We start from the raw sequence: 14,810 nt of genomic DNA on the forward strand, positions 1-14,810 counted from the left end.
ATAATGAGGGCTTTAAATATCAGCCTCCGTACCCTGTGTGAACAGATGAAAGCTCTGTTGTTAACAATGATGGTTCTCTGTTCAACTGTCATTAGGTAGACAGGTTTTCTAGCTGGGAAGGTAGTTTTTACTTTTAGGCAGTCTTAAATATTTTATTAGGTTTATTGGTACAGAAAAACATTTTATCAGATTTATTATACAGAAAATGCCAATAAATCGACTAGGACTCCAAAAGACAAGTGAAGCTTTTTATTTACCTAGTGTAACAACATGATACGATGAGCCCCGTAAAGGCCTTTTCCTGCTGCGCTAGCCTCATGGACCTAATTCAGAGCGTGTCCTACCTAAATGAACGTCACTATTGTGAGTGGATCTCTGATTGCCTGCATGTTTTTCTGTAGTTTCCTTTGGGCTCCTGTCTTCCCCATTATGTGACCATTTGTGGTTGATTTTCATCTACATGTTTAGGTGATGATATTTGAACTGGCTTACCACGTGCAGTCATTTCTCAGCGAGCATAACAAGCCCCCTCCCAAGTCTTTTCATGAAGAAATGCTGGAAAGGCGGGCTCAGGAGGAGCAGCAGAGGCTGTTAGAGGCCAAGCGGAAGGAGGAGCAAGAGGTGAGACCCTTGTCGCCACAGGCGGCCAGCCGGGAGGCCTGCGAGCTTCTATAGGTTGTACCTGTGTGTCTGCCTACACAGCTATCTTTATTGACGTTTTGCTCAGCATTGGACTCAAGAACTGTGGATTCGTGTGAATCCACATGAGGAACTGAAAGATTCTACCAGTCGTTCCCTCCCAACAAACATCAAATGCTGCCTTAGGGCCCTTAGTGCAGGTCTTTCAATAAAAGAAAAGAAAAAAGAAGTCCGTTTAACCAGGCTTCTTTTGCTCTTTCTACACTGGTAAAGTTGTGCAGGAATTCCCTGAGTTTTAGAGGCTATTTTCTTCTTCCCTCTGTGGGACGAGTATTGCATGCCCAAATAAGTAGCAAAAGGCAGAGATTGAGTTGCTTTTATGTTCTCTAACCATCTGTATTTTCTTTATTTGCTTATATACACTCCTGTGTTATTTTAAAAATCCTTTAATCAAAGTCAATATGCACTCCTCAGTTTCCTTCTCCATTTTTAAGTTAGTGAGGCGTTCTGATTGTCTTTCTATGAATGTTACTTTTTCTTATAGTTACGTCTAGGATTTTGTTTCTCCTGCTTTTCCTTTTTTTTTCCTGGTTCATTTTGTTCATCCTGTGCTTATGTTAACAGTCTCTCTGTGGGTCCCATTCACTTTATTACTGCTTATCTCCTATTTAATTGTGTAGCCTAGTTATCATTTAGAATTTAAAGCTTCTTATTTTTTTTTATTGGGAAACTGTGTTTTTCCAGGACCCATCAGCTCGAAGTCAAGTAGTTGTTTCAATCTAGTTGCGGAGGGTGCAGCTCAGTGGTCTATGCGGGAATCAAACCAGCAACCTTGGTGTTATGAGCACTGCACTCTAACCAACTGAGCTAACCAGCCACCCAAAATGTAAAGCTTAGTATCATTGTGTTTAGAAAGGCACATTTTTATTAGAAGATAGTAAATATGTAGCTAACAATCTTGTTTTGGTATACTGCTATAACTACCTATATAAGTTCTAGGTATGTTTTTTCATTTTGTATTATTGCTGTTACAGTTTTTGGTGAGTCTCTTAATGGTTTTGATATTACAATCTGGAAATTTAGGGGACTCATAAAAAAACACATTATTTCTTCCCTATCTAATTTCGGACCCAACTGAGCAATAGATACATGAAGCAATTGGATGAGGATCAAAATACCAGTTTTAATACTGAGAAAGCTGACTGGAGAACGCAGCTGACAGCCTATGGCATGTGTGGGGGTGGCGCCCGTCCCACCCTGGGTCCAGGCGCTGAGGACAGCTCAGCCCACCTCCACCAAGTCTGCCCCACACCTCATGGCAGAGAGCAGGCACAAGTGCATGTTCTCCGCAGACAGGCAGACATCAAAGATGTCTAGGTCTTTGTCAAGTGTGGGGAGAAGTGAGAAACCAGCAGTGTTGCTATGGTGAAAGTCTCTCCACGTGGAAATATAAGAGTGGGGGGATGAGTGCCCCCTCCCCACATCGTCTTGATACTTATTTAAATGGGAATGCCTATTGCATAAGAACTCTGATAAAACTGATGTAACCACAATTTGTACTAAGGTTCTATATATTCAGGTCTCTTAGGAAAAGAGGCCTTGATTTTTTTTTTTTTTTTTTGCAATTCACAAGAGTTTTTGTGATTTTGGAATCTATATGTTGTAGAGGTTTCAGAGACTGGCATTTGATGGCGATATGATTTCTTTCAGCAACGTGAAATCCTTCATGAGATTCAGAGAAGGAAAGATGAGATAAAAGAAGAGAAAAAAAGGAAAGAAATGGCCAAGCAGGTACTCTATCAATTCTACCACACTAAAATAGTTTAAACTTTGCTAAACATAAAATCTTCTTGTTGCCATTAATGGTATTTTCCCCGCCTGTGTTACTATCAATAGTAAAGCTTAAAATGAAGCACTAAAATGATCCCCAAACAGGAAGCAAAATTTAGAATTGTGTATTATCTGTAAATGACTTAGGCCGTAGATGACTTAACTGTAGTAGTTTATCAAATGAGTCGACGGAGAGAAGAGATGGAAGCTTTGATAATTAACCCAGACTGGAATTCTTAACCCTTGGAAAATAAAGCAATTTGTTCATACTAAATAATGAATATAAACCATATAGACCTGTTTGAGATTTCGTTCAGTGATGAAAAGAAAGACTCAACAGAGCAGTTTAAAAAGCAGTGGTGAAAAAGGCTAATGTCCTTTTTCCTATATTTTTCCTGAGTCCAGCTCCACCCAAAAGCCAGTTAATACATGTTTGGAGAAACCTAGAGAAAATTTCACTTACTCTCTTTTATAGAATTATAGCATTTAACCTAAAGGAAATGATGAGGTATAGTGGGAGGAGGCACTGACGTATAAGTAAGTAGCACCTGGCTTAAAGTTTTGGCTTTTTACTGCCTAGCTCTTTGACCTTTAGGTGACACCCTCTGTGACTCCTTTTCCTCATGCCTTAAAATGGGATTGAAGATGCCTTCCTTTATGTCTCATGTAATTATTCCCACAGATAAATGCACTGCCCTCTGAATGTACAAATGTAAGATGATATTCCTGTCTCCACCAACATTCCTGTCTTAGGTCTAATCCGCCTTCCCGTCTGCCACTTGCTCTCTCTTTGAATGCCTCCTTCTCATCATCTTCTCTTGCTCTTCTTTCTAACTTTTCATGCATATTCCAAGATTCTAGTGTTTTCATTGATAAATATACATTCTCTTGAAAGCATAACCTGACCTTCAGTTTTTGAACCAGTACATATATGGGCATTAAATTTTTAAAAGTTGAGTTCAACTTTATTACACTTGAAAGCATTCAGCTCAAATAAAATGTGCACTCTCTTCTGACTTCATGATTATGTACCATGATTGTCTTCACTTTCTGATTGATGTCTAAAGTAGGTTTTACTTTTCTTTTTTCTAGGAACGTTTGGAAATTGCTAGTTTGTCAAACCAAGATCATACCTCTAGGAAGGACCCAGGAGGACACAGAACAGCTGCCATTCTACATGGAGGCGCTCCCGACTTGGTAGGAAATAGTAAACATAGGACCAACTCCTCTGGAAGGTCCAGGTAAGTTCCTGAGACTTCTGATCTGGAAGAATGAAAGATGTAGAAGGAATAAGTCAACTTGCAGTGAAATCTGATGGATTTTCAAATAGGGAGACTCACACATTTTTTACTGTTGAAACAGAATGGATGACAACGCCATGAACCAAAATAAAAGAACCAAGGGGAAAGTCAGATAGAGAGTGGGTAGGAGGGAGCTGGCAGTTTTATTGACATTGTAGTAGTATGAGGAGTAAATAGAAGGGCAGAAGTAGAGACAGCAAGTGTAGAAGTTTGAAAACGAAGAACGAGAGGAGGTGGGGTGCAAGACTGAGGGGGTGCCAGAAGAGATGAGAGAGATGTATAGGCTGAGGCAAAAGAGCTAATCTAGAGGGACAGACTGAACATACAGGAGAGAGGGATGAGCTGATAGACCAAGATCCCAAAGGAGACTGTAGGGAATGGAATTCGGGGCAGGGTAGCTGACCCTCCTTAGAGCCTGGGAAAAAGAAAGAATGCTACAGATTCCAAGTAACTTCATAAGTCGAACAGTGAGAAGTGTGGGCTTCACTCCTCGTTGCTTCATGTGATCAGTGAAAGTAGAAATGAAGATCATTCATAGAGTGAGGGGGCTTCTTTCTACAGATCTGTCCATGTGCCCCATGAAAGCATTTCTTATAACTGTTCAATTCTGACCATCAAGGGCTCTCTCCCTGGCCTCTTCCCTGCAACACCCCGCCCCCCAATTTATTCATGATCTGTGCATTATAATCTAGCTACATAGTTGTTGCTCCCCCCTCAGAAAAAAAAAGTAGAAAAGGGAAGGACGGGAGGAGGAGTTGGGCTTTAAGTATTTTGGAGAAGTCAAGGAGGGCATTGGCAGAGTATCTACCAAAGACAAGTAAGAGAATGAATAAGCATTCAGTGGTTTGGGGGCCTAAGTGGAGACCAGGAATTTGTAGTGCTCCGACATCTCCTGTTTTTCAGCTTTCTCCAGATATACATGTGCATGGGAATGAAGACATTATGGAATCAATGTGGGATTGAGCTAAATCACTGCTGTGGAACTGCTGTGATGATGGAAATGTTTTATATCAATGCTGTCTGATATGGTAGCCACCGGCTACTCATGGCTACTGAGTTCTTAAATGTGGCTACTATAGTTAAAGAACTGAGTTTTAATTTAATTTTAATTAATTTAAATTTAGGTAGCCGCATGTGGCTATTGGCTACCATGTTGGACAACACAGATCTAGAGTTAGGAGTTTGTGGCGTTCATGTGGAGAAGACCTCCGTGGGGAGTGGGCAAGTTGAATAACTTTCCCATTACCGCCTTCAACTCAATTCCCAGTAGAGACAGGTGTTAGATGGTAAATGGGCTAGTAAAGAAGGGAAAATGGAGGGGCAAGAATTTCCTGCATTCATCTTAAGTTGAAAAGAAAATCATTGTCCAAATTTATTTTTAAGGCGAGAGCGTCAGTGTTCCGTACACAGTGGTGAAGATTCCCCTGGCTCTTGTGAAATCCTGTATTTCTCTGTGGGTAATCCTGATCAGCGCATGGTATACAAAGGAAAATGTATTGGTGAGTAAACTAGCTAAATTCATTTAAATTATTCTAACAATAAAAGTTCATCATGAAGGAACAGGGTAGAATAGACACTGTGTTGTCTGGACCAGCAGTCCAAGGAAGATTATTAAGTCTTCCTTAATAGTTGTCACTCTAGCTTCCATTCCTAATGACCAGAATGAGAAGTCACTCAAGTTCCCCTTCTGTAAGATAAATTAAAACCTAGGTTCTTGGAAATATTGTGAGAAAGATAATTTAAAGTTTGTCATCATTATAATTAGTCAAGCTTTTTGAAGCCAAAATGATTGAAACATTATGAATCAGTAAAATTTTGTATCACATGCATCTATTCTTGATAAAATACATATAACAAAATGAATTCTAATGCCTGTGATCTTTAATGACCAAGTCCCATTTTCTTAAGTTGAGATCTATCTGCTTAGCATTTTTCTGCTTGGCATGCTGTTCATGACTAGGAATAGCACTTTATTATTCTGTATGCCTTATTTAGAAGTTTTGTCTACTGATGGCTGTTGGGAGTGAAGCGGTTCGGCAATTTGGGATTTGAATTGTTTATATTAAAATCTGGGTTTCAGTACCTACTCCTCTGCCTTAAACGTACGTCATCTTTTATCAGCCATACAAATAAAGCCTCTAATTGGGGTAGTGATCACTTGCATATCATAAATTCAACAATTAAGTTTAATTTTTTTTTTTTTAGCTGAGCCATCCTGTCACCTGTTGGCAACTCAGTGGTAGCTCAGCTCGGGCTGAGACTCAAACTGCTGTTGCTCAGAGCTCGCACTGTTGAGCGAACTCTTAACCAACTGAGCCACTCAGCCGGCCCTGAGTTTAATTTTGAATCCCGTGAATAGTCTTATCAGAGCAAACCAGTAGCCAGATTACCTAAATCGAAATCGAGTTTGCTTTCTTTCAGTGTCTTTTTCCTTTCCTCTTGAAGGAGATGCAAATAAGCAGGGGAGCTCCCTGGCAGCAGGTGGAGGGAGAAGAAACCAAATATTTGAATAGTCTATGAACTGGATACTCAACCTTGGCTGCCTGAAAGCAGCCTGGACTGTGCAGGATTCTGCACATACACAGGGCTTGCCCTGTTTGTTCAGACAAAGCAACCATTGGGCAGGTTCAAGACTTTGGTAGAGATGACTAGCTTTAGTCCTCAGACTGTCCGTGACTCAGAGGCATTTCAGTCTCATGAACTGGCAGCATAAAACTCAACTACTTTTAATAATCTGAGGAGATTAGGAAGGGAAATGAACTTCTTATTACCTTAACTAGGTCTCTTATTCTCATCAGTATTCATTAGACAGATTCACCTTAGTTAAGACCCTCATTAGGAGATACGTTTTCAATCTGAAATTTTTATTTATTTATTTATTTATTTATTTATTTAGATTTTATTGGGGAAATGATGATTGTTCACACATAACAGAGTATCAGTTAGAATTCTTTTGGTAACGTGTTTTCATTTAGACTCATTGCAGTATTTCTTTTGTCTGTTATTATCCCAATCACCAAAAAGAGACAGAAGAGGATGGCAATAATAAAATTATAATACAAAAAAAACCCAAAAAACCCCAAAAGCAACCAAGAATCATGAAATACCCAGCTAGGCCCAATTGGGGAGAAATATTGCAAGACACTGCACTGCATAATGCACAAATTTAACTTGGCTTTATGTAAATAACATGACACTTAATCCCATAAACACTTAATATCTTGTGTCGCTAATGTGTACTGCTTAGATCCCACATTCCACATTGGTTGACAAATTTTCAAATATCAGGGTTTTTTCTTAGTCTGAGAATGTCAGGTATTAATTATGTACAGCATAACAGATCATTTTAATTAAATTTTCTTAAATTGTAAGCATTTCTGTGAAGTAAAAACTGCTTCTCAGATAAAAAGTCTCAGTGAGCTCTTTCAGTCATATTTCCCAAAAGTATATTTGCTAAGACGACTGTGTCTTATATATACAGGTTACTTTTCGTTTCATTTTTTTAATGGAAAAAATTATCAGTTTCTTTGAAAATTTTTTTTCATTATGAAGACAATACAGCATCAAGGAAAACTGTTATTTATATACTAAGAGGAAAAGAATGCTATACATCCTTGATTCTCCATTGGAGTGATTTTGTCCCCTCGGGGACATTTGGAGACATTTTTAGTGGTTAAGACTAGAGTGGGGGTGCTGCTGGCACCTAGAGGGTAGAGATTAGGGATGCTGCTAAACATCTTGCAGTGCACAAGGAGCCCCCTTCAACAAAGGATTTTCTGGTCCAAAATATCAATTGTGTCAAGGGTGAGAAACCCTGTTATACAACGATTTGGCAAATTAGGGGGGAAAAGGATAGAGGGAACTAGAAAAGAAATAAAATGGTGATATTGTGGGTGATATTTTTTTCCATTTCCAATATTTTGGTAATTTCCTATTATCTTTAATGAAAATACAGACTTTTATGTATAGCACAGGGACGATAGCCAATAATATCATAATAACTTTGAGTGATGGCAGATGGCTGGCTACTAGACTTATTGTGATGATCACATCATAAGGTATATAAATGTCACTATGTTGTACACCTGAAACTAATATAATACTATGTGCCAACTGTACTTTAATAAAAAATTTCAAAGAAGAAAATATACATTTTTATAAGACAATTTTTGGTGTTACAGAAATTTAGCTCTCTAGGTAGAAGTGAAAATCATGTGCCTATCAATAAATAAATGTGTCTTTTTCTAGCTTCAGAGTAAACTGTCATTTGTTGTTCCTTCCTTCGAAACTATTAGCCTGTTTGTATTTACTGAGCATATTCAAATTTGGTATTTAGAAAATCACTGATGTTTTCAAGTTTCCAAATTACTAAAATCTGTTTTTACTGTGCACACCAATCTACACTGATGGAGTAATCTTGGTGGAGTGTTCCTGATTCCAAATCCCTTCTGTCACAGTATTTAGCTTGTGTGAGAATACACTATTACACCAGTAGGCACAGTCATCAGAGGTGAACTATGAAAGTGACATTGTGAATAGTGGCTAGTAGAAGAAAGCATTGGTCTGATACTAAGCTCTATTGTTGAGTCTTGTTCCTTTATAGTAATTAATATTTTAGGGCTCAGGGTATATTGTTAAATATTAAAGATTGGTTACAAAAGAGCATGTATTCCATGAAATCATTTTTTTATAAGTACCTGGTATCCACTGTTGAATGAATAAATACATATGCCCTCTTGTTTTATCCCCACAAAAAATGTACCAGTGAGATTTTAATACATTTTCTTTTAATGTGCAGGCAGTGATGAGCAGCTTGGAAAATTAGTTTACAATGCTTTGGAAGCAGCCACTGGCAGCTTTGTCTTGTTGTATGAGTGGGTCCTTCAGTGGCAGAAAAAGATGGGCCTGTTCCTTACCAGTCAAGAAAAAGAGAAGATTGATAAGTGCAAAAAGCAGGTAGGCATCCAAGATGGCTCACTAAGCAAAAGGCCTAATCTCTTAAACAAAACAGCTCTGCATTTGATTGGCTAGTAAAAGTAATCCAGAATGGTATGCGATCTGTTTAACCAGAAGGGATGGCTGGGGACCAGCTCTTCACCAGAGTTTCCTCAGCCCCTTGCTGCCTCTTTCAGAACTTTCACAGCATGGTCCAAACTTCTACAGCTGTTTCCTTAACCTCCTTTCTCAGCCTTTATTATAACATTAATAGCCATCTCTCCAACTAGAATTAAATAGTACTTCATAATCCTGTGCTTTTTACAATCTTTTGAAATATTGCTTCAAAACTGAATTCTAGAGGACTGGAGAATTTTAGAATTAATTTATATTACTGAGTTTAAAGAGAACATTTAATATTGAATATTGTAGTGTTACATAAGAAAATGGTTATAAAACAGTAGGTAGAGCCTTGTGTTTAGAAGTGTGTGTGTGTATTTTTGGTAGCAGGAAAACTGTAAGTAAATACCCAAAATCATAACAGTTGTCTCTGGGTGGTAACCACATGGCCAATTTGTGGGGGCACTTTTTTGTATTAGTACTTATTGAAATTTTGACAGTGAATCTTTATAATCAGAAAAGGTTGTTTTAAAATTGTTTCTTTTTTCTGGTGGCCATATCACAAAAGAAATTTTAAAAACTCTTCACTAATTTTATAGTATTTGAACACTGGGCTTTGAGATCAAAGAAGTTGAGAATTAACTAGATGTTTTCCATCTTTATGAACTATGACATTGATCATACGGTTTAAGGGGGGATTCAGTTCAGGGCATATTCCTTCTACTCTCCTTTGAAAGTACATTTTCTACTAAATATTTCACTTTTGAGGTGAAACACCAGTTAATGCTGATCAACCCAATATTACTGGGGTTTTTTTGGTTTTGTTTTTCCTTATCAGATTCAAGGGGCAGAAACAGAATTCAGCTCACTGGTAAAATTGAGCCATGCCAATGTAGTGCGCTACTTTGCAATGAATCTCAAAGAGCAAGACGACTCCATCATGGTGCACATTTTAGTGGAGCACTTTAATGGGGTCTCCCTTGCTGTACACCTGAGCCACTCAGGCCCCATGCCCGTGCATCAGCTTCGACGGTATGCAGCTCAGCTCTTGTCGGGCCTTGACTATTTGCACAGCAATTCTGTGGTGCACAAAGTTCTGAGTTTATCAAATGTCTTGGTGGACGCAGAGGGCACCGTCAAGATTACGGATTACAGCATTTCTAAACGCCTAGCAGACATTTGCAAGGAGGATGTGTTTGAGCAAACCCGAGTCCGTTTTAGTGACAGTGCCCTGCCATACAAAACGGGGAAAAAAGGGGATGTTTGGCATCTTGGCCTCCTGCTGCTCTCGCTCAGCCAAGGACAAGAATGTGGAGAATACCCTGTGACCATCCCCAGTGACTTGCCAGCTGACTTTCAAGATTTTCTAAAGAAGTAAGTATCCCTGAGATTCTCGCTAATTGCCCTTTATTCCTGTACTTTTAATTATGCTTGAATGCTAAACATCTAAGTGATGTTTATAAGCTGAAAAGTAAGGAACAGGATTAGAGTTCATTCTTTGTTCTCCCAATCCTTTCCCAGCCACATATGTTCTGTGTCCTGGCTTTAACTCCCACATTCTCCTAAATGCACTTGGGCTTAATAATAGATTTTCAAACTACTTTTTGGGAACTGCCTGGTATACTCTCGGAAGTCAATGGGGATGGCTACACAGAGAAATGCCCCAGGTATTCCAAATGGGAGATCCTTTCTGTCTACCTTTGCTGTTGGTTCCTAAGGGGTCAAAGACAAGGCCTCCTGTTTAGAAAACAGCTTCAGGAGTGGAATTCTGCCCCCAGTTCTTAACCATTCATCATTAGCAGTGTCTCATTCAGCCAAGTTGTAGAATGCAAATGATTTCCTTGCTCTAGTGAGAGGATTTTCCACACCTATAAATTACAGGTGCACGCTTCATTACAGAGCCAAGTTTTACCCACTTTAAGACAATCCTTACTGAGAGGTTTTCCTTGGGCGTGAAGTCTTTCTCCATGTCCTTCAATTCAGTGTTTTCTAGTTTAGCCCTGCCTCTATTTTCAGTCTAAGCCAGACCTAGGTTCTCAATTCCTGTTAAATGCGAAATAAGATCCCTCCAGTTAGCGTTTTTCTAGATACTCCCCTAGTCCAGCTTCCCAGCAGAAGGTGACCTGGACTGCTTTCTTCCCTTTCGAACAGTCTGTCTTGTTTCTTACCTTATTTCTTTTTCCAGTCATTTGTTTTCATTCATTTAATTTACTCCCTACATTCCTTTTCTTTTATCCTTCACATTTCTTTTCCTATTCCCATCTATCCCAATCCCCATTTGACTTAATTCATATTATTTCCTGTCACTCATTGTCTTACCCATTACAAAAGTGAAAGTAGCTGCACTTATCTTTAAATAAGATAGCTTCTGTGTACCATGAAGTAAAAGTAGACATGATATGCATACAGTTCTGGAAAGGGGCCAACTTTGATTCTTTATGCTGTGTTCTCTCATTAAAGTATATAAACATCTTAAGATTTATAAAGAAATCTTTAATGATTTCTCTTAAATGCACTAGAACTTCAAAAATATTTATTTAAATGCACCGTGACAATGTGGTTGGCCAAAAAGAAATACGGTGATGGAACCACCGATAGAAAGACTCATTTCATTCTTTTTTTTTTTAAGATTTTATTGGGAAATTGGGGGAGGGGAACAGCGTTGGGGAATCAGAGAAGGGGAACAGACAAGTTGCTGTTCTTTTGTTCTTCTAGTTGTGGAGGACGTTGCTTCACTGGCCCATGTTGGTATTATCATTGTACTTTTCCCAGGTGAGGCAGATTGCTCGCCAGCCTCTGGACCGCCGCTCACGGTAGCTTTCAGCAGCCCACTGCAGCCTACGCTGTCGATGGCCACTCACAGCTGCCCAGCTCCAGGTTGAGCTGTTGTTCACCATCTTAGCTGTAGAGGGCGCAGCATCACTGGCCCTCATGTGGGATCTGAGCTGGGGCCCTGCTGCTCAGAGCTGGCGTCCCAAGCCAACCCTTAACCAATGCGCCACTCAGCCGGCCCTCATTTTATTCTTTAAAATGGCACCTTTAGCTTTCTGCCTTTCCTCATTTGTCAAGAATAATTTCGTAAAGGTTAGCAATAGCATTATGTATTTTTAAAAACAACACTGGGAAACTAAAGTAGAACATATCTTACACATTTTATAGCAAAATGACAGACTCAGTAGCTAAAACCTTCCTACTTCACTTCTTGGGGAATAGCTCTATCTATGCTGTGTCAGTATTGAACTTGAGCTCAGCACTGTTTCTTATTCTGTTAACTTGGTTGTCCTTTAGAATGTTTTGTATATTCCTCTGTCTTCCTAGAGTCGTTTGATAGACTCTGCTTGTTTACGAAGGAGCTGAACTGTATTGTTTTACCACCTTTGCTGTCCAGCCCCCATTAAACAAAAGAAAAACACCATTCGCAAACAATGAAAGTATAGCAACCTCTCATTTGTAGTTACATTTTTGCTTATTGGTGAACATCCTTTAGAGAAAGGTTTTGTTTCAAATCAGTCTCTGTGATGGGAAAAGAGCCCAGACTCTGGAGCCAGATAGCTGAGTTCACATCCCACCTCTACCCTTTACTGGCTGAGTGACTTAAACTGCCCACCCTGAATTTCCTCCCTGTAAAATAGGGATAATAGCACCGCCCACTGCAGGAGGTGGTTGTAAGGATTAAATGAGCTCACACCTATAAAGTGCTTCCAGTGGTGCCTGGGACTTGGTGGTGCTGAGTCAGGGTTTGTTATCTCCATCCTCAGTAGTGGGAACTATGGACCTAATATGTAACTTTCCAGGCATTTCATCCCTTTTGGTTCAAAGCTGGACCTAGCATTTGTCTCTGCTACGTGTGGCTACTATGATGCCAAAATTATTGGCTTAGAGAATTTTGACCTTTTTAACTGAGATCTTGGTGACTATAAAATCTCTTCAACTTACACTTCATTCTAGGTAAGCTTTATAATTGCCTTGATCCAGATTTATTGTGATGTCAATCACATTACTGTCTCAGTTAGAGTTGATAATATACTTCAGAAACCCAACAGGACATATACAGGGCTGTTCATTGCAGTATTTTTGGTACGAATGAAAAATTGGAAATAATCTAAATGTTCAACAGTAGGAGAATGTGTAAATAAATTCTGGTAAATTCAAAAAGATCTTTAAGTACTAGCTTAGAAAGATCTCTAAGACACATGGTGTGATATTGTGATTTATAATAAATATGTATTTAGTCTTTATCCCTATTTCCTGCACAGAGCTCCCAGAATTTCCTGTTGAGAGCAGCGAAAGTGTCTCTTGTTATGGTAATGATGCGACTTTTGAAACTACCTGAGGATTGGGGCTGATTGCCAGGAGAACCAACCACGGGATTGGAGGGTTGGAACTTTCAGTCTCACCCCGCCTCACATCTGAGGATGGGGAAGGGACTGGAGGTTGAATCCATCACCAGTGGCCAATGATATAATCAATCATGCCTGTGTAATGAAGCCTCCATACATACCCATAAGGACAGGATTTGGAGAGCTTCCAAGTTGGTGAACACAGGGAGGTGCAGGGACAGTGGCATGCCTGGAGAGGATGTAGAAACTCTGCCTTCCCACATAACATTGCCCTATGCCTCTCTTCCATCTGACTGTTCCTTAGTTATATCTTTCCATAATAAGCCAGTAATCTAGTAAGTAAGATGTTGCTAAATTCTGTGAGCCTCTCTAGCAAGTTAATCAAACCCGGGGAGGAGGTCATTGGAACCTCTGATCTATAGTGGAAAGGTCAGAGCCCAGGGGGGTGGGGAGCAATGTTGTAAAATTGAACCCTTATCCTGTGGGATCTGATGCTATCCCCAGGTTAATAGTGTCAGAATTGAGTTGAACTGGATATCCAGCTAGTGTCAGAGAATTGCTTGTTGGTTTTGGACACCACCTTCCACGGTGGAATTGAGTGCAGAGTTTTTTACATGGTCAAATGAGAAAAGCACGTTGTAAAATAATATGTACAGGATGATGTCATTTTTTAAAAATCAATGTTCACAAAACCAAACTATATCTTTTGTTTGGATGGTTGTCAAAGACTATCATTATCAGTAATGTTTGAATAGTACTTAGAAAGAGAAGTTATATTTTGCTGGTATAATTAAAAATTAAATTTAGGGGGAAATACAGTATCTCATACAAATGCTTTTATTATCATCTATTCTTCCCCTTTCAAGGTGTTAAATTAGGAGTGCTTCACTTTTTCATGCTGACAGAAGAAAAATAGAATATACTCTTTATGTTGGTTGCTGTCACCACTTTATAGGTATAGATTTTAAGTCCAGAATTCAGAATGATGGTTGAGTCTTTTAAATACATGTTTATAATCAGGGTCAATTGCTACCAAGTGGTGCTATTTGGGTCATTTGTTATGAAAACCAAGCAGCTTAGATGAGTGAGAACAGTTGTTCTCTGACTTTATCTTAGATTGAAACCACCTGGAGAGTTTAAGGCACAGATTACTGCCTTAAACCCCTGGAGTTGCTGATTTGCTAGGCCTGAGATGGAGTAGAGTTTGTAGTTCTAACAAATTCCCAGGTGATACTGACGCTGCTAGTCAGGGACCCCACATTGAGAACCACTGGGTTATAGGTATGGCTTGTTTTCATTCATTAAAAAATGAAAATAATAAGAGTTTCAAGGAATGAGAATTAAAAGACAGTATATATGATAAAATGTGGGAATTTTTAAAAGTAGATCTTAATTATTACCAACTTCATACTATAATGAACAGGCTTTATCTGAAGTTTATCATATTGGGCCCCAACCCTGCTCAGCTATCTGATTTGCTTTTCCTTGAAAAGCTTTATGACTGGTCTCCGGAAAGGCTTGATTTAGCATGGCAAGTCATTAAACTATTAATGGGGGTGAAAATTTATAGCATATTTGTGCTAGCTTAGATGATTTAAGAATTGTTCCATGAGGGCCGGCCGAGTGGCGCGATGGTTAAGAACTC

The 14,810-nt window shown here is 39.2% G+C and overlaps 1 protein-coding gene across 1 annotated transcript in view; it reads left to right on the forward strand.

Moving 5' to 3' along the window:
* Nucleotides 1-14,810, forward strand: part of EIF2AK4 (eukaryotic translation initiation factor 2 alpha kinase 4) — a 111,286-nt gene that overhangs the window by 17,012 nt on the left and 79,464 nt on the right. Inside the window, exons 4-9 of the mRNA XM_019644852.1 lie at nt 469-621; nt 2,350-2,430; nt 3,562-3,710; nt 5,154-5,269; nt 8,569-8,726; nt 9,664-10,199. Coding sequence (XP_019500397.1) covers nt 469-621; nt 2,350-2,430; nt 3,562-3,710; nt 5,154-5,269; nt 8,569-8,726; nt 9,664-10,199 — 1,193 coding nt within the window. The remainder of the gene's footprint in view (nt 1-468; nt 622-2,349; nt 2,431-3,561; nt 3,711-5,153; nt 5,270-8,568; nt 8,727-9,663; nt 10,200-14,810) is intronic.

Source organism: Hipposideros armiger, unplaced genomic scaffold, assembly GCF_001890085.2.
Source record: "Hipposideros armiger isolate ML-2016 unplaced genomic scaffold, ASM189008v1 scaffold_92, whole genome shotgun sequence".
NCBI lineage: Eukaryota > Metazoa > Chordata > Mammalia > Chiroptera > Hipposideridae > Hipposideros > Hipposideros armiger.